The sequence below is a fragment of the Spermophilus citellus genome, assembly GCF_964194105.1.
Source record: "Spermophilus citellus genome assembly, chromosome: 5".
Lineage (NCBI taxonomy): Eukaryota > Metazoa > Chordata > Mammalia > Rodentia > Sciuridae > Spermophilus > Spermophilus citellus.
The window spans coordinates 59,283,891-59,310,150 of record NC_138186.1 but is presented as its reverse complement, the minus strand read 5'-3'; the positions used below and the strand labels follow the sequence as shown (position 1 = coordinate 59,310,150).

Below are 26,260 nucleotides of genomic sequence, written 5' to 3'. Positions count from 1 at the left end.
GAGAAGAATGGGAGAGGAAAGGTCATTAAGGAAAATAAGGCCATACCAGTAAAATAATTTTATTTGCTTTTAAAATAGTCATCAATGTGAAATTTCCCAAAATTGGGAGTAACAGTCTAGAGCCAAGGTTAAGAATGGGGCCAGGCCTAACCCAGAAGCCACTTTGAGGCCCCTAAAGCCCACCCTCCCTTCCAGAGGGAGGGAGGAAACATCTGAGGGGAGCCCTGAGTCAGTTGCTCCCTCATCCCTGGGCCTAGCTGGGCCAGGCCCCTTGAGGGCAGCAGCTTGTGCAGAGAAAAACTGGTGAGAATCAGAAATTAAGAGGTTAATAACCCCAGTAATACCCCCCAAAACAATCAAAGCTCATGAATATAAAAGGAGGATGGAAGATGAACACTGATGAGCGAGCCCCTGGGCTCCCCAGAACAGCCCAATTTGAGCTGGTTGAACGGAGGACAGGACTTGAGACCCAATTTCATGTTACCTTTGGAAAATAAATATTCCAAGAAAAGAAAAAAAAAATCATGAATGAGGCAAGCTGGTGCCAGTGTCAATGCAGCTGAAAGGCCTAGTGTGGCCTCTCTTTCACACAGGGAACAGAGCTGTGCAGGTGTGGGAAGGAAGAGCTCAAGCGCCTAGGCCTTCTGCAGGCCCAGTGCGACATCAGCAGGAAAGCAAGTGGGCCTAGCTGAGCAGGGTGCCCTGCTCTTGGGCCTGGGTCAGGCTGTCCTTGCGGTGAAGATGGTGCACCCCCATTCTCTTGGGACTGCGCTGTGGGCGGCTAGAGCTGGTGAGAGGCCAGGCCCTGCCCTCAGTATGGGAAGTGCCAGGCCCTTCTGTCCCCCTACTACCAGGCAGCAGGCTCTGACGCTCTTCTTCAGGGCTGATGGGCAGGTTCAACTCTTCTTCCTCCTCCTCCCTGGGAAAACCAGAGTCAGCTTCTGTTGGCAGCAAAAGCCCACTCTCATCAGGTAGGGAAGAAGGTGCTAGAACCACCTCATCTCTGTCAGCAGGGTTAAGGGCAAAATGGCGCTGCAGTTCAGGGAGTGCATCGCGCCCAAAGGCTGTGCGCTGGACCACAGCAGCAGGTGGTGGAGTGCGGTCCACAAATGCACGCTGCCAGCTGGCTAGCAGGTCCTCTTCAGAGCTGGCTGAGCTGGCAGGGGTGCTGAGTGTTGGGGGTGCTGGGTTGGGTTGGTGGTGGGGTGAGGCCTGGGCCGAGGCAGGGCTGCTGGGTAGAGGGCTAGGGCGGGCCCGTTCACTCCCCTCCTCCACCAGACTCAGGGAGATGGCCTGGCGGGTAGCATAAGTGCAGTTGGGCAGGGGACTGTTACGAGGGATCCGAACCTTATCTTCAGAGAACTCTATTACCTTGCGGCCAGGATACAGTGGGTGTGGTGGAGATGGGGTGGGGTATGGACTCAGCTTCTCAATGGCTGGCAAGGGTAGCTCCTCCTCTGGGGAGCCTCCTGTAGTACCCAGAGAATGGCATTCTCCATTGGGTTGCAGGGTAGGACTGCCAGGGGCTGGGGGACTAGCTGGGTCACCAGGTGCACCCCCACTCATGTCCACATGCACAAAGACATCCTCAGCCAAGGGGTGCCCAGTACTGCCTGACTGTGCTGAATTGAGCAGTAAAGACTCTGGCTTCTCCAACACCCGGGCAATGACTGAAGTAGGAACCACAGCTCCTGGGGCCAGGCTAGGAGCAGGGCCTGGGCTGGCAGCCTCTTGACCACTGTGCAGATGTTTCCGAACCATGTCCTGTAGCTCACAAGGCAGCTGGGATAAAGGAGCAGAAAAAGGAAGAGAGATATGAATGATTCCAACTGAAAGCAGCTTGACTCAGCAAAACTAATGGCTACCACATATAGTACCACTGTGTACTGTTTACTTTCTGCTGAATAACATCATTTCATGGATAAATAGGCTCAGTCGGTGTAAAATAACTTGAAACTTTTGATTAACACAGCCAGAATTTGAATCCAGATCTACTGCTGAGACCTGTGTACTCTCAAATTTCTATCTCCCATACCTCGGCAGTGGCTTCTATCCAAATCAGACTTCTGTTTGGAGAATCTACAGATCAGTACCCCTACAAATACCTCTATTTTTGCAGGCTGCATTGACCTTGGACCTGAAGCCCTTGGGTCTACAGTTTGCCTCCTGAGGTGATGGGATCACATGGGCCTAATCCTTTCTCAATACTCATGGCCAATAGTTCTGGCCATCCCCTCTTTCCTGCAAAGTGTCCTCAAACTGAGTCTCTTGTCTCTGATTATAAAAATAACAGGGCTAGCCCCAGCACTATCAATGAGCAATAACATGGGGGACACCAGCAAGGCTGACTGGCTTGAGGAGCAACATGGAGGCAAGTAGGCAAAACAAAAAGGAGGAGCTAAATGCAGGAGGATGAAGACAGGTGCAGAAACTTGAGTGTAAGGGGTCCTAAAAAGGCTGGAATGGCACCGGTCAAGCAAGGGGTATGCTCAACTCACATCGGCGAACTTGTGGTTACGGAAGTGCGACTTGTTGCACTTGAGGAGCTGCACAGCCAGGTTGCAGTCCAGCCGGTACCGTTCCTACAGACACGGATATGCTTCAGATCCCAGCCTGGCCCTGCTCAGGGAGCAGGGCTAGCCAGGACAGACCCCACCACTGTCAGGAAAGGCCCTCCGAGCAGGTGCAGTATACGTACATTGAGCTCCTCTAGCTTGTTGATGGTGTTCTTGGCATCCAGCAGCTTGTTGGTCAGCTCCACAATCTCCCAGTCGAGTGTCTTCCTATCCATCTCAGCCTTTTTAATCTGAGGCACAGACTTGTGGTAAACCCAATCCAGACCCCACTGGCCCTTCCTCCCCTCCACCACCTCCCAGCCCAGAGATATGAGGCCACAGGTGCTAGGACAGCCACGGCGGACAGAGCAGACAAATGATGGACAGACAGAAGGAGACTGGGCACCTCTCTCCTGCTCTCTGGAGTGGCTGTGGGTGGGGCCATGTGGGCCCAGGACAGAGGCAGTGTAAGAACTGTCCATTCACTGAGGGAGTTTGAGGGCCTCTAGGCACTAGTCAAGGCAGTTGGTACCTCAGAGACTAACTGCCACCTGTGTGCAGCATTTCCAGGACAGGACTAGGAAGAGGGAGGGGGGCTGGGTGACAGCTGAGATGCCTGTGAGATTAGATGATTGGGAAGGAAGGGAGTTGCAGATTCAAAAGTAGCCTTCTGATCTTCAGTTCATGGACTGGATCTATAGCCTCCCCTCCCATCAAACAGCTGGGCCTGCTGTCACTGCAGCCAGGAAGTATTCCATGGTGACATCAGTATCTGCCAGAGCCAAGGGCAGAAGCCCCAGCCCTCTTCCAGGAGGGAGGCACTGATTACCAAATGAGCCTCACATAGGGAGAGGCAAGAGGTAGGTGCCCTCGGGGGGTAGAGGGAAATAGCCAGGACCCCCCAATCCCAAAATTTGGCTAAGGAGGCCAGGGCAAGGGAAAAAACACACAAACTCAGACGCAACTGCAAAAATCCAGCTGTGGCTAAGAGAGGCCTGAGAGGAGAATGCAGCAGCAACGGTGGCAGCATGAGGGGGAGACGAGGAGAGAAGAGAAACAGTGTGAGCATTAAGACAGTCCCCACGTGCATAGCACACTGCGGTTCCCTCCCCACCACTGCCCCACTTCCATCCCTCCTAAATCCCAGGGCAGAATGGCATTTTCCTGGCAAGTCCTGGCCCCCTGCTACATTGTGAGCACAGTGCTAACCAAATCACCCTCCTGGACACGTTACCAGTGTATGCAACTTGTCCTCCAGCTCCTGGTTGGTTCGCTGGGAAGCCGTATAACTGTTCTGCAGCCTGAAGAGGAATACAAGGCAGACACCTAGTCAAGATCTAGTTTTTCAGGCCCTACTCAGCTCCTCCTCCACTTGGATCGTGGGCAAATCAGTTTCCTAGAACCTCTCCCAGAACATCAGTTTTCTAATCAGAATCAGGTCATCTCTGAGGCCTCTTCCAGCTAACATCCTGTGAACACAAAAACGCTCATTTGCTCTGGCCCCTGGATCACACCTGCGGAATTTGTCCTTAAACTTGTCCAGCTCCTCGCGACTCTGGCCTAGTTCCAGCTCCAGGCAGTCTTGCCCAATTTCCAGCTCACGCTCCAGGGCTTCAGTGCGTCTGGTGGCAGAGGCCAGACGCCGACGAAGCTCTTCATTCTCTTGCTGCAAAAGCCTAGGATGCAGGAAGATACAGAGGAGCCTCAGAGAGAGAAGAGCCAGTCCTGGAGTTTTGGGTGGAGCTCAAGAAAGAAGGCGAGGGATGATATGGGGACAGGCAACTGAAAGGAGGGGCGGACAACTGAAAGCAGAGGGATTCCTAGAGCTTCAGCTTAAGTTGAGGGCAGCAAGTTCCACAGGCCTGCTGGACCTGAGAACAGAACCTGAGTTGGATGGTAAGGGAGGGAGAGGGGATGGGAGGGGACACTCCACTCCTGCAACTATTACAGAAGAAAACCAGGAAAACAGGACAGAATTGGATGGGGCAGAGCTCCCAACATGTCTCTTGTTACCACCTAAGCCAGCCAGCCAGCCACCAAACCCCCCAGCTCCAGTTTCCTCACTGCACAATCAGGCTTCTCCATTATTAATCCTGCGGAAATCCGGCCGAGCACTACCCTCCTCTCCAGAGTTCTTGTGTGGCTATCAGAAAGGGCCATATGGGGGCAGCTGGCACAAGAGATCATTCTGTTCTCTCTGGACAGGACTTGGGGAGGGGCTGCTTGGCAAGAGCAGGCCCCTTAGACCCATCCACCTCCTCATTCCAGGTTCTCTGGAATCCCACATAACAAAACTCCCTTTTCCAGAAAAAATATCCAGAACATCAACCGACATCCCAGAGTTCCTAAAACACCCCATTTACCTCTACTCCCCTAATCCAAGGAAAGTCTGACTGTATGAGTAGCCTAACCTGGAGCTAAGAAGGACAGTCAAGGCAGGCAGTATCACAGGCAGCAGATACTCACTTCATTCTCTCTGCATCAGTCAGGGGCTCCTGAACAAAAAAGAACATAAGCTTGAGACTCAGCTCTGGACCATTGGCCTCCTAGATGGTCCCCTCTCCAAAAGCCCTGAAAAGGGCCATGTCTAAAGTCCAAAGACTCTCACAGAAGAGAGTTAAGGGCCTTCTAGAGATGAATGCAATCCAGTAATGCCCAGACAAGCCTAGATTACTCTTTCCTGTGCCAGCTAGAAGATTCTAGAACTCCTTCCAACCTTCACCCTTAATCCTAGAATAATTTTTCAAATGGATCCTGGTACCCATGCTACCTCTCCCCAGGAGGGAACCTCTCAGCTATCCACTGGGTTCTTCATGGGCCCTGTCTCCACATAAGCATGGCAGAGACCTTCCAGAGAAATGAATAAGTCAGGCCAAACTACAGAAGAATTCTGAGTTTTACCAAAGTCTTCTCAGTCCTCTGTGGGGAAGATAAGGACAAAATCAGGACCTTGAAGGCTCAGGAAGAATAAATGCATGGGTGAAGGAGAGCCTTTGGGCTAATGCTAAATGAGAGGATGTTTTTAACCTCCTGTACCATCTTCCCCAAACCCCAATGGCTCAAGAGTCAGAGCTCGGGCAACTATATAGCACAGCAGGCAAAGGCTATGTACAGCAGGAAGGAAATGTGAAGGGTCTACTCCAAATGAACCTAACTCCAACAGAACTGTAGTTAGAGGCAAGAAAATGAGGTGGGTGGCTCAGATCATGTACTTTGGAGCCAATGACACCTGAATTTGACTCTGTTCCACTGCATACTGGTTATATAACCTTAACTTCACTAAGCCTTATTTCCCTCAACTGGGGGATGCCCACCAGGTGGCACCTAGAATAATAGCTGGCATTTTTATCTAATGCTCCCTGAACTGAAAGGGAAAAGCAATGGCATTTTGTACACTGGTGGGCCATGTGCACCATGTACATGTGCAGCATATACACTGATGCTCAGCGTATGTTGAATTTCAAGTTCTTTAAACATGTTCCATGTGCTGTGGAGGCAGGGCAGCAAGGACAGTCAACCACCACAACACTTGCCTCATCCTCTCAGGAGGCTTAACAAGGGAGGAGAGCTAACCTGGAGTATGCTGTTAACTATATGCCTTCCAAGAGCAGAGTCTGGACCTAACACAGTTCCTGGAAAGAAGTATATGTTTAACACATATGAGCCAAACAAAATAAAGCTAGAGCAGGTGCTCTGGTTGAATGGCTCTTCTCCACTACAGAGGGCTAGAGAGTCTGGTGGGCTGCCTCTCGCAAGGAGAATAATACTGTATGGGAACACTCTTGCTAAGCTCTGATGGCTCTGGGGTTCCCTGGCATATGGACTATAGTCCCCCATAAAGCTGAATTTCCCATATGAGGACTGCTGCACTAGGAAACCCTAGGCCTGTATAATCAGCACTGCCACATGCTCAGCCCAACTCGGGGAACCAGTAGCTCAGACAGGAGAAGTCAGCCGGACACCCAGCCTCAGGGACCTGCTCTTGCCAGCCAGGACTCGGGTACCAGTCTTACTGACCTCCTGTTCCAGTTGGGACCCAGGAATTTCCAGCCGCAGCTCCCGATGCTCCGGCGGTGCCTTACGGTAGGGTTTCTTGGCAGGGGCTGCACTGGTCATTCTGGGAGGTGTGGGCTCCTCCACTTTCTGAGGGGAAGCCAGGAAGGAAAAGGTTCAAAAATGTGGTTAAGAGGTCTTTGGATTGAGAGGAAAAAATAATGATCAAAGGGGACATATTTTGGTGCCAACATATAGGATGATAGGCCTGGGCCATTGTTGGGGTCATTAGAAGGGCTGGACTTTGATGTGTTGGTCCCGATAAGTCAGGGCAGTGCTGGGGGATGGGGACTGGGTCCCATAGGGAACAGACAGGCAGGAAAGGCAGGGCCCAAATCCTGGACACCAGAACAAGTGGACCTTGCTGTAAGAGTGGGGTAGGAACTCAAGAACAGTCAAGTGCTTTCCCTTGAAAGTGGAAGGGGCTGCAGAGGGAAAACTAATCTCTGTTTAAATGTTTCCTCAACTCTATACTGGGGCAGCTCTGAGCAGCACCAATTTCACAGGATTGCTGTAGAGATTATCTAAGGCACTAAGAACAGTGCCCACCTGTTAAGAAATGCTCAGTAAATGCTTACTTTTTAGGGCTGGGGTTGTGCCTCAGCAGTAGAGCACTCACCCAGCACATGCAAGGCCCTGGGTTCGATTCTCAGCACCACACAAAAATAAATAAATGTATATTAAAAAAATAACTTCAGGGCTGGGGATGTGGCTCAAGCGGTAGCACGCTCGCCTGGCATGCGTGCAGCCCGGGTTCGATCCTCAGCACCACATACAAACAAAGATGTTGTGCCCGCCGAAAACTAAAAAATAAATATTAAAAAAATTCTCTCTCACTCTCTCTCTCTGTGTCTCTCACTCTCTCTTTAAAAGAAAAAAAATAATAACTTCAAAAAAAATGCTTACTTTTGGGGCTGGGGATGTGGCTCAAGCGGTAGCGTGCTCGCCTGGCATGCGTGCAGCCCGGGTTCGATCCTCAGCACCACATACAAAGATGTTGTGTCTGCTGAAAAACTAAAAAAAATAAATATTAAAAAAATTATCTAAAAAAAAAAAAAAAGCTTACTTTTTAAAACACTGTAAGCAAACACAGGGTTTGAAGATGTTCACTCAACCCAGGCTCCTTGGTGGGGATCTCCAGGCTTGAGAGAGCTCCCTGGCCACTGCCACTGAAGGCCAAGCCCTTCTGGCCTTTCCACTCTCTTTTCACCAGCTTCCACCAAGACAGGACATCTGCCTACCTGCCTGCCCCCTCACCTACCAGCTCCCCTAGAAGAAATCCAAGTGAGGGACACAGGCCTCATCAGGAACATACCGTCTGTTCGTCAGCAGCTCTCTCCGTTCCGCTGTCCAAGAGTTAGCCCTCGGTTCTCTGCATCCCACAACCCCTCCACTTCCTCTAGCCAAGAGCTCCTGAAACCAGAGAAGGGAAGAAAGTGGAAACCAGGTGTCAGTGCCTGTCTGTCAGTGCCACAGGCCTGCTTGCCCAGTTCAGGACATAGAAGGCCCCAGAAAAAGCCAGGCAAGGACATCAAACAGTGGTCTTGAGGGAGAAGTGGTAGAGGCAGATGATGACCGAGACACTAGGTTCCCTCCTTTCTCCAGACAAGACATCTCTCTTCACACAACTTCATGGTCCCAGCCTACCATGTGCCTAACTCTGGAATAGGCTGGGTTCTGTCCTGTCCTTATCCCCACCTTGCAGCTGTCCTATTCATCTCCCAGGCCTCTCAGAGTCTGGAAACAAGAGATTTAGGGAACATGGGTTACAATCGATAACACAATGAAAAAGCCTAGCAGAGATACAAGAAGATGGGCAGAGAAGATGCTGGAAAGGGAGTTCCTGGAACTATTTCACAATGAACCTAAAGATCACTTCTGTGTAATGGTGGTCAACAGACTTGGCAATGAGGAAAGGTAGGTCCAAGAAATAAAATCTGAAAGGCAGTAATTTAGACAATTTTGCTCATCTTCTTCCCCTGAGGACATCTGGCAAATATCTGGAGACACTTTTGGTTGTCAAAATCCGGAGGGCTGGGGTTGTGGCTCAGTGGTAGAGCGCTCACCTAGCACGTGCAAGGCGCTGGGTTCGCTCCTCAGCACCACATAAAAATAAATAAATAAAATAAAGATATTGTGTCCAACTACAACTAAAAAAAAAAAAAAAAATTAAATCTGATGGAGGTGTGTACTACTGGCACCTAGTGGGTGGAGGTCAGGGATGCTGCTAATCATCCCACAATGCACAAGACACCCCAACAAAGCATTATCAACAGCAAGGGTCGGCAGTGCTGAGGTTGAGAAACACTGCTACAGAAAATCTCAGCAGAGAAGCTGAGACCTCTGGTTCCAGGCTCAGAGCTACTCTGGCACACTGTGGGTCTCTGGCTAACTCCCTTTCTCAATGTATAAACCTGCTCTGCATCTACGCCGATGTGGCTCCACAGAGTGACCTGTGAGGTCCCCTCCAGGTTTTGTGGTTCCAAGATCTACCCAGTGTCCTTCCTGGCTCCCATTTGTAATAAACTAGGCTACAGCATGGGGGCAGCAGCCACCACAGTGATCCATGGAGGTAGTAACCTTAGGTGGCCTTCTGGGCATAAAAAACAATCTCTTCCCACCCCCATCAACCTAAACAGAGCTGGGGGCAGAGGGAAGTCTTGCAGGCTAAAGCATGTGTTCCTAGTGTCAGGACATGTCCTGGCCAGGACTCCAACAGGGCCTGGGGCAGGAAGAATGGGGTGGGGGCAGGGAGGGCGGGAAAGCAGTAGTCTCTCTCTGTCTGGTCCCTGGTCTGGGGTTTTGGGGGGAGCTGGGGTGTGGCAGCACAGGCACGAGCCGCCAGCCTCCACCCCTCTTATGAGAGGCAAAAACGTGTCCCCACAGGGTATAGGCAGCATGCTCTGTTGGGCTGACTCCCTACACAGGAATCCAGGCGGGCCTGAAAGGACAGTACATTCCTGGAGTGTGGGGGAGCAAACAAGTCACTGCCACATGTGCCCTGAGGCTGCCCCTCCAGAAGCCCTGGAGTTTGGGCTCCCATGGCCTGAGGCGAAGCCCACAAAGTACCAAAGCAGCCTGAATACCTGGACGCTGATACTCAGTGGATATATGTGTGGATGTGCATACGGAGTTGGAAAACGAAAGGGCCAGGGACACAAGAATAAGACAGGCATTTGAGAGCTTATAGAAACCCAAGGTAGTGGAGCTGGGGTTGTGGCTCATTGTAGAGTGCTTGCCTAGCATGCACAAGGCACTGGGTTCGATCCTCAGTACCACATAAATGTAAAATACAGATACTGAGTCCACCTAAAACTTAAGAATAAATATTTAAAAAAAAAGAAAAGAAAAGAAAAAAATAAACCCAATGTAGTAGGGCTGGGATTACAGCTCAGTGGTACAGCACTTGCCTAGCATGTGTGAGGCCCGGGGTTCGAATCAGCACTACTTATAAATAAATGAATAAAACAAAGATCCAATATGTATTTTAAAAATTAAAAAAGAAAAAGAAACCCAGTGGAAGGCTCCCAGAAGTTAGTCTCTATATCTCTCTCCTTTCCAGAGGAACCAGGTCACTACATTCTTCCCCTTTTCCTCCTTGGTCAGCTAAGGTGCCCCTTTCACCTGACATGCTTCTCCTTTCTCTATTCTCAGCCTCTTCTTTACTTTCCTATCCTTATTCCTGCCAAGGCTCACGCTATCCTCTAGGTACCAGAACACTTGTGTGAGTGGTGGAGTGGGAGTGGGGGCAGGGAGGACATGGATATGCCCAGGTACCTGATAACCTTACCTGCAGGCAGAGCTGCCTCACTGCAGGCCCCACACATAATATAGTTCATCCCACCTTAAGATCCTCCTCCCAGCTAAGCACACATTTATTTCTATGGCTTCTCTAGCTAGGAACATCTAGCTTGCAGAATAGAGAACAGTGTGGGTACAGCTGGCAGTGAGATGGGCAGTAAATGCAGACAGGGAGTCTGGGGGTGCAGGGTGTGGTAAGAGGTTGTTTTCTCCTAGCCAGGGCCTACTCTCATCAAACATGCCACAGTCACAGGATGGGGAACACTCCTAACCAAGGAAGCAGAAAGTAAGGCTCATGGGAAAGACAATATACTAGGGCACCTGCAGTATTCTCCAACCAAGTCCATCAGGGAGATCTGTGCCACTCCCTGCCCCCTGTCCATAAATACCAGGGCATGTTGGGACACCAGGCCCTAGCTCTAACTCCTAAAATCTGCTAAGTGCCTCAGATCCAGGCAACAAGAGGCTCATAATTCCGGCACAGAAAAGGAACACAAAGGGCCAGGCAGCCCACTCTTCTAGACTGAAGAACAGACCCAAGGAAGAGTGAGAAACAGCTGGAAATCAGGTTTCCCCAGGATGAGAATGAGAAAAGACAAAAGGGATGAACTGGTGGCATTGGAATAGTATCACCAGGAAGACTCCACCAGCCACATCTCCTTCATCCAAAAGTTTCCCAGGTTGCTCTGGAGTATTTCAGCCTGAGGAGGACTCCCAATCCTGTGCTGAGGTCTCCAGAGAAAGCAGCAAGACAAACTAAGAATGGGCCACGGGCTGGGACAAGCAAGCTGCAGCCAAATGTAGCTTCTGGGGCCTCTTGGCCTCTAGGTGCTGAGTGGGGCTCCAGGGTGTCACAAAAAAAAAAAAAAAAAAAAAAAAAAAACGGTCTTCTAGAAGGTCTGGCAATAAATAAGGAAGCTTCCCTCTCCCATCCCCATCCAACTCACCTGAGTCTCAGGGAATTGGAGCAGATGACCCAGGATGTGAGATTACCAAGTTGTGCTGGGTCTCTATTATAATAGCTGTGCCCTCAGAGAAGGGCTGAGGCCTTTCCAGGTGGGAACCCTGGGTGACTGGATCTGGCTTGGGGCACCTTCAGATCGACCTGCCAGCACTGTTGATGGAGACACCCAGGGTAGCAGCCACCCCTCCCCATTCCCTGAAGGTGAAGTGAGCCGAAAAGGGGCTCTCCTAGTCCCTCACCACCCCTACTCCACCCCTCCTCAGCTCCACCTCCTTCCTCTGCTTCATGGCACTCATTTTTCACTTAACTCAAAAATCAGTTCGGAAGGAGAGAGTATCTCATATCTGCTGGGGCCAGGGCAAGGGGTGGGGGTGACAGCTTCCTAATTGCCATGTTGCAATCTGCCGCCTGTTGCCGCCTGCCCCGTATTAAATACCTTTTCCCTGATTACAGCCCATGGGGCACGATTAGTTGCCTTCAGAGAACAAAGTCTACTTTCATTAGAAATGGGACTCAGCATGCACAGGAACCTGCACTATGAACCCACTGAACAGCTGAGCAGAGTACAGAGATAGATGGAAGGCATAATCTGTACCAGAAGCTGGCTGAGCAGTGTTCTTTACTCAAAGGACAAAAAAGTGTGCCAAGCTTCATCTAGCCAGATGGGATTCACACCTGCCCCCTTCTGTGGATATGTGCATATGACTGGGGCTTCCATTGTAGCCAGAGATGGCTACCGCTGGAGTTGGAGTGGGATAAGAGAAAAACCTCTCAGAATCCTGATTCTTTCCAAACCCCTATCCTTACTACTCCTCCCAGCAAACATCCTCTCAGGAGGCAACAGGAAAAAGGTTCAAGCACAAGAGGCACATGGATGCTCTCCCACTCCCTCTGCGGTCCTTTCTGGGATCTGCCCAAGGCCTAGCAAAGTACAGGAGAGGAAGGAGGTCTGAGTATACGGCTGCAGTCTGCCCACTGAGGTCTCAGAGGCCACCTCTACAGTGGCCCAGGAGAGGGAGACAGGAACAAATCCACAATGGATGTGGCTTTTTAGATTTTCAACCTTCCCTCTTCAAACATCTCCAGTTCCCCCAGAACATCTCTGCACTACCACACTGCATAACTCCACTGACCCAGGATCAGCTGCCCCACAGGGACAGACTGGCTCCCTACTACCCACATCACCAGCCCCTCCTTTAAGATATTATGCCCCAACAGTTTATCTGGGCTCAGAGCATTTCTGAATCTACTGATAAGCCTTTCTGCTCACAGATATCAATAATTCAAGCAAGCAAAGGGTCAATGAACCCAATCTTCTGACTCAGGGAGGGCTCACACATCACCACAAAAATCACTAGAACTCTTCTTCATAATTCAAAGAAGGTGCAACGTAGGCTAGTAATTACTACTGCTTTTGAAATGAAAGGAAAAGCAGCCTCATTGCAGAACTTGCTGGGTATGCTGTGTGTTGCCTATTCCCTCCAAACCAGCAAGAGATAAATAAACCACATAAGCCCTTCCAAAAGCCCCTCATCAAACACTAAAACACAACAGAGAATGGGGCCAACTCAGGAACTGCTCTGAGTCTTAAGCCTTGATGTGGAGTGGGAGTTGCACACCTTTGTGGGGTAGGATAACCCTTCCCACAAAAGCCTGGCTGCTTCTTGAGCCTCTGAAATTCAAGCTCTGCCTCCAACTGAAGTCCAAAAAACAAACCACCATCTTGCAAGGGCCAGCCCTGTGATCAAGTGACCCAACAGTGGTCTGTGGATTGCTTATGAAGATTGCCACCATCCTGTGCCACAATATAGACACTCTCCACCCTGACTGCCTGTAAAAGAGGCAGAACAGTTCCCCCAGCATGGCAAGCTGATCCTAGGAAAGCTGGGTTCAGCCATCTCCAGTCTCCCCCTGGTGCCCCTCCCACTTGCCACCAGCCCCCAGTTTCCGGCCTGCAGCTGTTCCTAAGATACATGAGCAAAGCCCTCAGCAATCCTGGGCGCGTGGCAGGCAGGCAGCCAACAGTTCATGGGGTGGGGCCTGGGCAGAGGTTCTGCTCAGGTTAGATGAGTAGGATGGAAGATGCCAGTCTGTGCCCGGACCAGCTCTTCTGCTCCTCCAACAACTATGCCTACCACCCCTCTGGGAAAGTACAACCTCACCCTCTTGGGACCAGCTGCCTGCAGTCCTTTCCTGGCTCTCTGCCTACTCTAAAGTGAACAGACAAGGTTTTGAAAGCCAAAGGACAGTAATCATTCTGCCCCGGAATAATCCTGAGGATTCAGCACTAGTGCTAGTGAACTGTGAGAGCTCATCTGGCTCCCCACCTGAGCAAACACCTCTAGTCTATCCACCTGACCCTCAGCTAAGCACACACTTAATAGGAACAAAACAGTTAAAGGCTTGATGATGGTCCAAGCTCCCCACAATAAAGGGAGAACCAAAAAGTCCCTGAGTTCACAGCCAGCAGCTGACATTATTCTCAATGCCTTTTCTGTATGAATGTCCCTAAACCAGGCCTCACTAGAATCACTAAAGCTCGTTTCATAATTCAAAGAAGGTACAACTCCAGGTCTTTTCTGCTTTCCTGATCAGAGCTAGGCCCAAAATCCCTCCAACTTGCTAAAAAAAAAAAAAAAATTCCCTGCACCCCTTCCATTTATACACAACCACCCCAAGCTATTAGTCAGGTCCCTGCCTTCTCCCTCCCAGCCCAACAGGAACAGAGTCCATCTCAAGGGCCTGAGAGTCTCCAGCTCCCCTGGCCAGCCTGCCCAGCACTACACTGCCTCCAGAGCCTAGAAACAGTCTTTCTAAAGAGCTGTACAGATCAGCAGAAAGCACCACGCAGCTGGCCTTCCCGATATCTCCAGAACCCTCTTTCCCTCTCAAGCCTGGAGGAAGAAAGGCTCCCAAGGGTGGAAGCCTCTCTATGCCAGTCAGCACTCACCAATCTCCCACTGAGGCCAGGACCTTTTCTGGGCACAATGTGGAGTCCAAAGCCAAGTCTTGCCTCTCTGGCTGAGGCGCCCTTCTCAGCACTTCTCGGCTAAAGTCCACCTGAAGTTCCAAATGTGGAAGTAGGCAGGGGCCCCAACTCTACCAGCTCCACCTCCCAGAGTGACAGTCGCCAATGGGAGCTATATCTCAGACAGGTACCTGGTTCTGGGTTCCAGCTTTCAGTTAAAGTAGCTTTTATTTTCTGCCCAGGGACATTCCCAGTGCCCCAGCAACATTCTACTCAACCTCTCCACCCAGAAGAGAACCTGGCAGTTGATCCTAACTTCTTATCCTACTATGAGAGTAATGGAGACAATCTCCAACCTTCTGCTCTTGACAAAAGGAGGAAATGCTTGGTCTAAAGAAAAATATCGTTCCATCTAGCTTCAGCTGTACATGATGCATGAGCAGCAGAAGCAGCATGGTAACCAGGGGATACCTCAAACTCTGCGGTGCTAAAAGCATAGACTGATGGAAATTCCATCCAATTCTGTTTTGAAAGAGAACCGAGGAGCACAGTACTGAGGGGAGTGGGAAAGGGGTGCTGAAGAGTCCAGCAGCAGGCTGGCAGATGGGCAGGTGATATATACAGGACAGCTCACTGTCCTGGCCATGAAAGGGGGCACATCCCCACCCACAGCTGGGAGATTGGGAGATGACACCAAATAAGCTAAGGAGAGGAGGCAGTTAGGTTGGGGAAAGAATGGAGGAGAGACACTGCTGGTGATACCCCAGGGTGGGTTAGCTGGCCAAGGTTAGACTCACAGGGTTAGTGTCTTCTCCCCAACCAGCCAGCTCTCCTGGTTATTGCTGTTAGTGACAGACTCATGGCAGACGCCCTCCAGGCACTCCATATAAACAGACAGCTTGGTTTGTGAGCAGCCCAACTCCGGAGCTGCAAAGAGAGAGCAAAGGAAGGGCCAAGCTGTGGGATGCCCGCAGGTGCACACAGCACTCTCCAGTGTATTGCAGAACCACCTCTGGATTCACTACCTGACCCTTCAGAGCTTTGTGCCACCCAGAAAGGAAGCCAGGTAAAGCAGAACACTCTGCCTCAGGCAACCAGGGAGTCCAGCTCGCTGAGCCAGGCAATAAGCTTCTGATTGTTCAAAAGAAAGAAAAAAGCCAGGCACTGTGGTGCACTTCTGTAATACCAGCAATTCAGGAGGCAGAGACAGAAGGAACACAAGTTGGAGGCCAGCCTCAGCAACATACAAAGTGACCCTGCCACAAAATAAAAAATAACAAGGGCTAGGATGGAGCTCAGTGGTAGAGCACCCCCAAATTTTTAAAAATAAAAAATAGAGAAGACATCTGTTATGGAAGAGAACACAGCTCCCAGTCTCTCTATTCCCTAGTCGCTGATGCCAGGCTGCACTAGGACTCTGAATACTGGGTCATAAGAACAAAGCCCCCACAGCTGCAGCTGCCACCCGTCTCATGCCTGTGCCAGCACAGTGCATCCCACTACCTCCCACAGGCTCTGAGGGAAGGGGCTAGGAGAGAACCAGCTGAGGACCAGAGGCTGTGACAAGAGCTATATGGGAAAGCACAGCACAATGGAGTAGTGTGTGACCCAGCCTAGAGCAGGGTCAGTCAAAGGAAGGGGTGGCACACTGCTACTTAACAGTTTCTGAGAGGGCTAGGGGGATGGCACTTCCCAGGCAACCATCCTGCAGAGCAAGGATGAAGGCTACTGCCAGGCTCCCCAGACTCCAATAGGGGCTATTCTCCCCTCTCAGAAGGAGTAATGCAGAGGGTGGCTAGTCTGCCCAACACAGCAAGCTGGAGAACAGTAGCAACTCTTTCCTGAAGATTCCAGAGGCACCAGGAAAGAAAGTGACACACATCCCAGTTTAGAAAACGCAAGGCAAATGCCTCCACAGCAGTGGAGTCCTACAGGATGTGTCCTCTGGGGCAACAGGACAGGAAATGTACAACACATAATTCCTGCAAACACAAGGAAAGCCAGGAAAGGGGTTCTCTTCCTTATTCTAGGAAACCCTGTAGGCTCTGTGATGATGCTGGTGAAAAGGGAAGACTAATTACCACCCCAACCCCATGCATGGGCCTGTCCTTCTCCCAAGCCCAGGGTCAAGATTCATGAAGGCAGGAAAATCCTCTAATAGGCTCTACAACTGCCCACTAAGTGGGATCCCTGTATATGTTTAACTATAGTCCCAGAGCTCAAAATGACCAAGGTGTTACTTAGACAAGAGACAACCATCTATAGGATAGACACAACTCTTCTATAGGCCCTGACCATTTTCATAGACTCATTAGAAAACCCATCTACTGATAGGCGACCTTCAAAACCCTCACTCTGAAAAGATCTAAGAACTCTAAAAAAACACCAGTCAGACAAGGTTTGCTTTCAAATGGTAGATGCAGCAAGTAACCTGGATAATTCACAGTTTTAGAAGTCAGGGCCTCTTGCTACATTGAAACAGTAAAAGGGAGCCAGCCCTAGAAGACCCCCTATGCTAGGGAGGACACTCTACCAGGCTACCTAGAGGCTCCCACAGGGTCTAATCTACTCCTGGGCAACTTAAGAGAACAGAGCAGTGGAAGAACAGGATGCATTAGTACTGGGGTGTATTTGTTTTTAAAGGTGATAAGTGCTGAGGAATGTCTAGAAGAATACCAAAATGACTAGAAACTTCTCAGTGATAAATGATGAATTCTGGTTCCCTATCATTAGGGAAGGGGATTAGGAGCAGTGGAAACTAAAGGGAAGGTCTTATTTTTAAATTTTGTTTATTTTTCTGTAGGATTGGTATTTTTCTACAAGAGATATTTATTGTGTTTATGATGAAAACCAACAGCCCCTAGACAGACAAAACTCCTCCATCTATACTACATTTTACCATTCCGGAAACAGTGTCACTTCCACTGTATTTCTGTTGATTCTTACAGAACAGCTGGATTTCTCCCATTTCAGGTTCAAAGAAAACAAGTAGCTTGCCCAAAACAAGGGCAGTACTGGGACAGAACCCTGTCCTGTCTTTAATTCCACTGCAAAGCACAGAAAACTGACCTGTCCAGTCAGTTAGTATGCACTCTGCTGGCACAGGCATGAGTCAGCCACTGGCCAATTCTGCCCTCATTGCAAGACCCTCAAAAGCTTTTAAGGTTGAATTCCCCATCAGGCAGACTGAGATGGTACAGAGACCAGCGCTCAGAAACTCAAATATTAGCTCAGAGTTCCATCCTACTGGAGCTGGAGATGTGGCTCAAGCGGTAGCGCGCTCGCCTGGCATGCGTGCGGCCCGGGTTCGATCCTTAGCACCACATACCAACAAAGATGTTGTGTCCGCCGAGAACTAAAAATAAATATTAAAAATATTCTCTCTCTCTCTCTCCCTCCCCCCTCTCTATCTTAAAAAAAAAAAAAAAAAAGAGTTCCATCCTACTAATTAGCTGAGTGGAATACTGGGGCTTGGGAGGTCTACTCTGACTTCCCAGGAGGAGGACCCTCCCTTCTCAGGAGATAGTGCCAAGTTCCCTAGTCCAGTTCACTGGAAGAACACAGAAACTTCTCACAAAGAGGGGGCCACGTCCTTTACAGATTTTACATGTCATCTAGTAGACCGTTGGTACTTCTAAGATAGTAACCAACAATGCAGTCCCTTTCTAGTGCTCAGAGCCAGTCCAAGAGAAACTTGGTCCTTCTATTTATTTTATTTTATTGGTACTGGGGATTGAATCCAGGGGTGCTTTACCACTGATCGACATTCCCAGTCCTTTTTAATTTTTATTTTGAGACTAAATTGTAGAGGTTAGCCTTGAATTTATGATCCTCTGCCAGTCTCCTGAGTTGCTGGGATTACAGGTGTGTGCCACAATGCCTGCTAATGAGATCCAGTCCTTCTGAGGCCTAAAAGCACACAACACAATCCAGTCAGGCTGGCTGATCCAACCTCCTCTCAGGTCTGCTTAACAAACAATGCAATTTATCACTCCCACCAAGACCCATCAGCAAAGCTATGCCACTATGCAATGCATACTCCCACACTGAGAGACAAAGGGTAGAGCCCAGGGGAAATTTCTTCACTTCACTTTTAGCTATTGGTTTCATCCTTTTGATTCAACTGGGCATTGATAAAAGTTGTAGTTATCCCCGTCCCCCCACAAGCAGCCCCATCCCCCCAAGCAGTGAGCACACCTAGTTGGGACTATCCATACAACTCAGCAGGTTGCATTGGCACTGAAAGGCCTTAAAGAATAACAGAGGAGGCCAGCAAGACTTTTAGGAGATGTTAATTAAGGAAGAAAAACTACCTCCTCTTTTAACCCCTTCCTGCTGGCATAGGAGCCTGTTATTAGAAAATAAAAAGGCTAGAAGGGAAGAGAGTTGAATCCAAGCACCTGGCAGATCATTTAACCACATGAATTCAATGCTAGAAAATAATTAGTAACAATATTGTTAACACTGTCACCTTTTGTTTATGCAAGACCCTCCTTCCTGACCTCAAAAGGCTTTGCCAGGGAGATCCTGTATACTTTAATCTCACCCAGGAGGATGGGCTAGGTCACACAGGATAGCTCGGCACTAGGACCTCAATGCTCAGCCTTCGATCAGCAATACGAGGTGCTGGATTCTATCTCAGCACCACATAAAAATATAAATAAATAAAATAAAGATATTGAGTCCAACTACAACTAAAAAAAATATTAAAAAAAAAAAAAAAAGCAGCAGCAGCAGCAGCAGCTTCAGAGACAGATTCACACTACAATGAGGTAAGTGCTCTGCGGTCACAGAGATGCACCCAGCTGGGGCAGGAGTTTAAGGACCAAACTAGAAAGCAGCCCTGTAGAGGACTCACATATCTTCCTCATCTCACTGCAAGCTCATACTGGAGTACTACCTGGCATTAATTATACAAATAAGAAGTCTAGTAGACACAGTGGAACATGCCTTTATAATCCCAGCTAGGAGGGAGGCTGAGGCAGGAGGATCTAAAATTCAAGGCCAACCTGGGCAACGTGGTATGGGCTGGGAAAAGAAGATACTTAAAAGGTCTAAACCTCTGCAAACAAATTCCTTTGTTATTTGTCGGGGACTGCTGCCCTAAGGACTAGCCCCATCAACTACACTAGAAACAAAAAGGCAAAAAATGGATTGTGACTCTCAGTTACAAATCCTATTCTTGTGGAGAATCTGAGTTAAGCCTATTCATGGCACAAGAAGGCCATCAAAGCCATAAGAAAATTGGGGCCAAGAAGCCTGGCTTCCTCAATGCCTGCATGTGTTCCATCAGTGTCACCTAATACTTTTCAATCCATAAAATATCAAGGAACATGGTCCGAAACACTCCATCCAGTCATCCACTTCATGCAGCCTTTGGTCTACTCAGTCTTATTTACATTATGAACACATATCTACCAGCCTTACTTGTACCCACTAGGAATTCAACCAGGTCTGCTCAGCTCCAAATCAGACTATCACACTGCTCATAGCACCTCCTGCACCAACTCCTCTACCCAGGATCAGGAGAGTTGCTACTCCACAGGAGGTTAGCCAAGTGAAAAACAAAGTGAACAGAGAACTTATGACTCAATATGTTAAGTGCCAGAACAGAGTTCAAACCAAGTGCTGCTGGGAATCAAGGAAAGGAAAACAAGGAAGGCTTCTCACTGGAGGAGGCAAAGGAGCTGGGTCTTAGCAGATGAGCAGTTTGAGACAGAAGGATTATGAACAAAGCAAGGTACACAGGCAAAGAGGAATAAAATAAATGATGGCCATAATAAGTTGGAGAGCAGTGAGAAATATGGGGGCCCTAAAGCACAGGACAGATGAGGTGGAGTGGCAACACCTCAGATTAAAGGACTGCTCTTGGGCCAGAATGTAAAGAGCCTTTTGCATGCCAACATCAAGAATATGGACTTTAACTTAAATAAGGGAGAACCCACAGTATTTCTAAGGAAAGAGGGTTTTTTGATTTGTTTTTTTCAGAGGTACAGAAGTTTACTTAGAAAGTAGATATACATTCAAGGGAGAGTACGGCTTATCTTCAGAAGGAAAAGCCAAGAACTTTTAATAGGAAAGGGGTTTTTTTGGGGGTAGGGGAACGGGAGGGGAGGTTAAACCAGGAATTGAATTCAGGGCCACTGAGCCATATCCCCAGCCATATTTTGTATTTTATTTAGAGACAGGGTCTCACTGAGTTGCTTAGTCCCTCACCATTGCAGAGGCTGGCTTTGATTTTGCTATCCTCCTGCCTCAGACTCCTGAGCTGCTGGGATTACAGGCATTTGCCACTGCGCCCGGCCAGGAAAGTAATTTTGACAGCAGCATGAAAGACAGATTGGAGGGGGAAAAGAATGCCCACCACATTTCAATCATTCTGCATGTACCACAATATTATAAAGTACCTATTAAATGCCCAGCATCATCCTAAATGCTAGAAATACAGTAGTAAATGAGACACAGTCGCTGTTCTAAGAGCACTTACAGTCTTGTGAGAGTCAGACAAGTAAACAGGCAAATATGATATAGCAGTATTAGAAGCAAGTACAGAAGAGGAGCCTTAAAGGTAGGTTGGGTACTAAAGAAAATGTTTTAGTCAGCTTTTGTGTTGCTGACCCAAATTGTTCCTGACCTGAAAAGAACAACTTAAGAGGGGGGAAATTTTATTTGGGGCTCACAATTTCAGAAGCCTCAGTCCACAGATGTCTGACTCCATTGCTCTGGGCCCAAGAGGAGGCAGCACATCACAGGGGAAGGGCAGAGCAGAGGGAAGTTGCTTCTCTCATGGCAGCAAAGAAGCAGGGAGAGGGGAAGGGGCCATAGGACAGATGTACCCTTCCAGTGCACCCCTCCAGTAACCCACCTTTGCCAGCCATACCCATCTGCCTACAGTTATCACCCAGACAGCCCATTCAAACTAGGATGGGCTGATTAGGTTACAGTTCTCACGATTCAAACATCTTACCTCTGAATATTCCTGCATTAACAAGAGATTTGGGGGGACACCTCATATCAGAACCATAACAGGAAGACACATTTTAAACTGAGACCTAAAGGACAAAATAAGGAAGGTAACAGAGATTAGAGGTCAGGAAATGCAGACAGTAGCACCTGTGTGTGGAAGGGCCCAGAAACTAGAAATAACAAGCAAAATTTAGAGAGCTGTTAAGAGGATGGATCCATGTAAGAAATGAAGGCTCAGCTGCAGAGATCCTTGGCACTTCAAATACAGTTCCAAGGAAGAAGTGAAGGAATCAGATTCAAAGATAATGCCTGAATGAGGGGCACTATGAGAAGAAATTGATTTACACAAAAACAAAAATGGTATAATGGGACAAGTGGCTCAAAATCCATCAGTCCCCATCCTGTAATTCAATTATTTGCTAAAATGTGACCTGAGTCCAGAAAGTCTGAAGACATCTACTAAAACACACAGTTATACTCTAGGAAGATAACACATTTCAGTATGCTGACTGCAGGACATTATTCTGGGATGCATGGTTTCTAAGTTAACAGAGAAAGGGAGCAAGACCAACAAGATACCACAACAAATAGAAAAATTTACTAGAAGGCTGGGCCAGAGTTCCCAGGAAAATCCCAAAGTCCTGGGCCCCCAACTCCCTTGAAATCAGGTTAAGACAACCAGAAACATGCCTACTCTGATAGCAGGGTAGAAAGTCATTTATTGAAGAAAAAGATGGGCCTGAGGGCATGTTAAGTAGACAGAACATGACTCAGAAGAACCGGTCTTAAATACAGGGCAAATGAAAACCAGTCAATCAAACCCTGGCACACCTCTGTCCCCAGTTTGCATGCAGCCTCCACCTTGCTAAAGGGAAAGAGACTTGAGCACAACCAGGGCCATTATCAGACAACATAGGCTTCAGCAGAAGCACATCTGTTTTCCATTTCACCTTATGCTGAATGGAGGAAGCTGTTTAAAATGCCTCCTTTTTTTCTCCTGTGTAGGTTGCTATATGCTATTTTTAAAAGAAAGACTATATCCAGAATGTCTATGAATTTAATACTATAGAACTGCTCTTACCAGTAATCAGTCAAAAATAAGCCTATGTTCACATCTATCTTATCACAGACACCCCCACCCGGCCTCCTTAAAGGCAATTTAGAGTGGATTTGAGTCTGTTCACTCAACCCAGCCCAAGGTTTTCCAAAGGGCAGTCACCAAGTTGAATCATGAACAGAGAGCCCAGATTTGGCTAACACAGCAGAGCCATTGTCCCTGCACCAGTTATTATTTCTGAGAACAAAACGGCTGTGATGAAGAACTTGAACTTTCCCCCCACAAAATTTTAAATTAACCAAAAAAAAATTTCACTATAATATAGTTATACATCTAACCATCAATACAGTCAAAGAGGAACCAGGATATAATAAAACAAAAACAAAAACAAAAAAAATACAAATTGGCATTAGGCATACTTAAAAGTCAACTTCACTAAGCAGGTTGCCCATAGTCCCAGTAGGAGGATGTTTAACCCAAGAGTTATTGGCTAGCTCGGCATCATAGCAAGACCCCATCTCAAAATAAATAAATAAATAAATAAAAGTAGTCTGGCACTGTTGGGCACTCCTGTAATCCCAGCAACTCTGGAGAATGAGGCAGGAGGATTAAAATTCAAAGCCAGGGGCTGGGGATGTGGCTCAAGCGGTAGCGCGCTCGCCTGGCATGCGTGCGGCCCGGGTTCAATCCTCAGCACCACATACAAACAAAGATGTGTCCGCCGAAAACTAAAAAATAAATATTAAAAAATTCTCTCTCTCTCTCTCTCACTCTCTTAAAAAAAAAAAAAAATTCAAAGCCAGCCTCAGCAACTCAGTGAGACCCTGATTCAAAAAAAAAAAAAAAAAAGGCCTTGGATGTAGCTCAATGGTTAAGTGCCCCCTAGGTCCAAGGTTCAATTCCCTGTACCAAAAAAAAAAAAAAAAAGATAATATCATACCAATCAAAATAAATAAATAAATAGTTCAATTGCTACAGCCAAATTGCCTGGGTTCAAATCTCAGCTCTGCCACTCATTAACTGGGTAACCTTGAGCAAATTCCTTAACTACTCTGTGCCTCCATTTTCTCATCTGTAAGACAGAGATAACAGTATCCACTTCGTATGATTTATAAAAATTTGTTAAGACATGTAAAGTGTTCACAATAGTGCCAGACACACAGAATGTGCTTGATAAGCACCATTATTATCGCTCAGCTACAAAAAACAATTCCACAGCCTCACAGTTTCAAACAGGAAGTCACTGTCATTTTAACATCACTTTAAATAACTTAATAAGAATATTCTCGGGGCTGGGGATGTGGCTCAAGCGGTAGTGCGCTCGCCTGGCATGCCTGCGGCCCGGGTTCGATCCTCAGCACCACATAAAAACAAAGATGTTGTGTCCGCCGATAATTAAAAAATAAATATTAAAATTCTCAAAAAAAAAAAAGAAAGAATATTCTCACTACACACACACACACACACACACACACACACACACAAAAAAAAAAAATCTATACTATCCAAAAGCTGTGCCTCATCTCTCTAACATCAGGTTAGCAGCCCAAACCAGTACAGATCCTCCACAGAGACAGCAGGTTCAACCATGAAGTAAAAATTACGGTTTAATTCTGACTATCATAACAATTAATGCTCATAAAGTATCAGGCACTGATACACTAATGCATTCACTTGTTTAATGCTCACAATGACCAATGAGGTAGGTACTCTTACCCTCCACATTGATCAGTGAGAATCTGAAGCACAGAGAACTATGCAATTAATAAAGGATATATAGCTTAAAATTGCTATTAGAATTTGAACTGCACACTCTGGTTCTAGAGACAGTTCTCTTTAAGTCTTCACCACACTGTTCTGGCTGATTACAATTTCCAAGGAGGCATCTACAATTGCCTTCATAAAAAGAAGGTTCTCAGTTTTTTAGAAGTGGAAGTGCAAGTAACTATCATCAGTTCTGCATATACCTAAAGGTTTTGAAGTTGGCTTAGTAATTGCGATTTGTGGTGTTCTGAATAAAACTTTGGTGGAGAGTGGGCTGTGCAGAGAGCAAGAGATAGTTAGTGAGGAGTTCTAGATCAAACCAGACCAATTGTGAAGCAGAAGCTGGTCCTGAAGCAGGCTCCAGTAAAAAGCCCACGCCATGAGATAACAATAGGGCACCAATCTCCAACACCAAATCCTGTATTTCTCAGGTCATGTTTACTTCAGCTAGTAAAACTGATTTTTTTCTTTTCTTTTCCTTTTTTTTTTTTAATTTGATGGAAATAATACAAAGAAAAGGAAAACTACTAGAAAGGGCAAGCCCCACAATCCGTTCCTTCCTTTACTTCACTGGTCCACCTGTAAAGCAAACCTCAAGGCGTTTCGGGATAGAGACCAAGGTGATAAAATTCCCAGAACTTGTCACAGTGCAGTTTGACCCCTTACCATAAGCTCATCTGGGTTCCTTTCCCTCATCTCTAACAACACTCCCACCAATCCACTTCCCAAGGAATACAAATAACCCCTTCTTACCACAAGTGCAAAAGTAACATGGAGCAAGAATGAATTCAGGCCTGGCATGGTGGGGCACACCTGTAACCCTAGTGGCTCAGGAGGCTGCAATAGGAGGATCACGAGTTCAAAGCCAGCCTCAGCAACTTAGCAAGGAGGCCCTAAGCAACTCAGTAAGATCCTGTCTCTAAATAAAATACAAAAAAAAAAAAAAGGACTGGGGATATGGCTCAGTAGTTAAGTGTCCCTGGGTTCAATCCCTGGTTTAAAAAAAAAAAAAAAAAAGAATGAATTCAGAACCTGGCAACAGCAGGTATCTAAATGGTCAGTGAACAACATCAGTTGCTCCCCACCATCTGTTACCCACAAATCATTTCCAGGCAGAACGTCAAACTTAAGGTATTTTGGGAAAACAGAAGAAGAAACTGCTCGTGTAGGAAACTGCTTGTGACAGGGATGTGTTACAATACTTTCAGGCCGTTCTTTAGGTCCTCGTCCAGATTTCCTCGCAAAGATGAAGGCACTCAGGCTCAAGTCTACACCAACTCTCAAAAGGCAACCTGTGATCTAAGCAAAACACTAACTTAGGGACCACACACAAAGAACAATCTCTATAGAAGAGCAACCCTCTCAGATTAAATGATTCACAGCATAACTCCAAGCCCATGGATCCTCTCCCAGAGAGTGTATCAGCCAGAAACTATCACTGGAGGACACCTTACCCGCTCTGGGATTGGGCTGGGGCAAGTCCCTACCTCTTCTTCTTTCCAAGCAGGCACTGTGATTTCTTCCAGTCCCTGGGGACCCTCAGTCTTCAGCTGAAATTGGGGCAGATGCTGCTACAGGAGCTGTGGAAAGGCTGATCTAAGCCTGGAAAAGGTCATTCGACTGACTTTAGTTCCCTCCTTGGCAAACTGTCCAGCATTCTCAAGAACTCTCTTCCACCCTTCTGCACTATTCCCCCTTTACTAGGAAGAAATCTTTCCCCTCCCACTGGCCTGGTACAGTCAGGCCTCGAGCCCATGCTCCAGGCTTCTTTACGCTCCATTAAGAAATTATCTTCCAGTTCTTGACTCTGTTCCCCATGACCTGAACCACACGTATTTCTGGCTCCTCCGCCCCAAACCCCTCCCTTAGGGCTGCCTCTGGATTCTAGGCCCCCCTCCCATCCGCCCCATCTCCTTTTTTTCCTCCACCTCCAATCTTCCTCCATTCCATCTCCTCTTCCCCAGCCCGGATTTAGTCCCTTTTCTGTCACTACTCCATGCTGGGGTCCTGGGTTATCCCGCTTCAACTCTAGCCTCCCGGCCTGACTAGTCTAATCCCACAACAAACTTTCCGCCGCTGCCCGCTGCATTCAAGCCGCCATCTTGCCGCGGGGCAAGCCGGGTAGTGGTCAG

At 47.9% G+C, this 26,260-nt stretch overlaps 1 protein-coding gene across 13 annotated transcripts; it reads right to left on the bottom strand.

Annotated features, from left to right (window-relative positions):
* Window positions 1–45: 45 nt before the first annotated feature.
* On the bottom strand, window positions 46–26,260 carry TJAP1 (tight junction associated protein 1). 13 transcript variants are annotated; one of them, XM_081295305.1, is made up of 13 exons: window positions 26,196–26,260; window positions 25,616–25,730; window positions 15,139–15,268; window positions 7,924–8,021; window positions 7,515–7,622; window positions 6,573–6,698; window positions 5,022–5,050; window positions 4,070–4,231; window positions 3,790–3,856; window positions 3,521–3,550; window positions 2,699–2,806; window positions 2,499–2,582; window positions 46–1,782 (listed from the first exon to the last, which is right to left on the bottom strand). In XM_081295305.1, the coding sequence occupies exons 6-13, from the start codon at window positions 6,669–6,671 to the stop codon at window positions 685–687; spliced, it is 1,677 nt and encodes a 558-aa protein (XP_081151431.1). In that variant the 5' UTR covers window positions 6,672–6,698; window positions 7,515–7,622; window positions 7,924–8,021; window positions 15,139–15,268; window positions 25,616–25,730; window positions 26,196–26,260; the 3' UTR covers window positions 46–684. The 13 variants fall into 13 exon arrangements, with proteins under 13 accessions (XP_081151431.1, XP_081151433.1, XP_081151436.1 ...); XM_081295307.1 differs by having other exon boundaries at window positions 25,616–25,724; window positions 26,156–26,245; XM_081295310.1 differs by having other exon boundaries at window positions 25,616–25,708; window positions 26,196–26,216.

Bases quoted from the DNA above. Each gene is read 5' to 3' on its own strand.
- TJAP1 (XM_081295305.1), bottom strand. From the start codon at position 6,671: ATGACCAGTGCAGCCCCTGCCAAGAAACCCTACCGTAAGGCACCGCCG. The intron at 3,857-4,069 runs GTGTGATCCAGG...ATTCCTCTTCAG, and splicing joins TTTAAGGACAAATTCCGCAG to GCTGCAGAACAGTTATACGG. The intron at 3,551-3,789 runs GTAACGTGTCCA...TTCTCCTCTCAG, and splicing joins AGGACAAGTTGCATACACTG to GCCTCTCTTAGCCACAGCTG.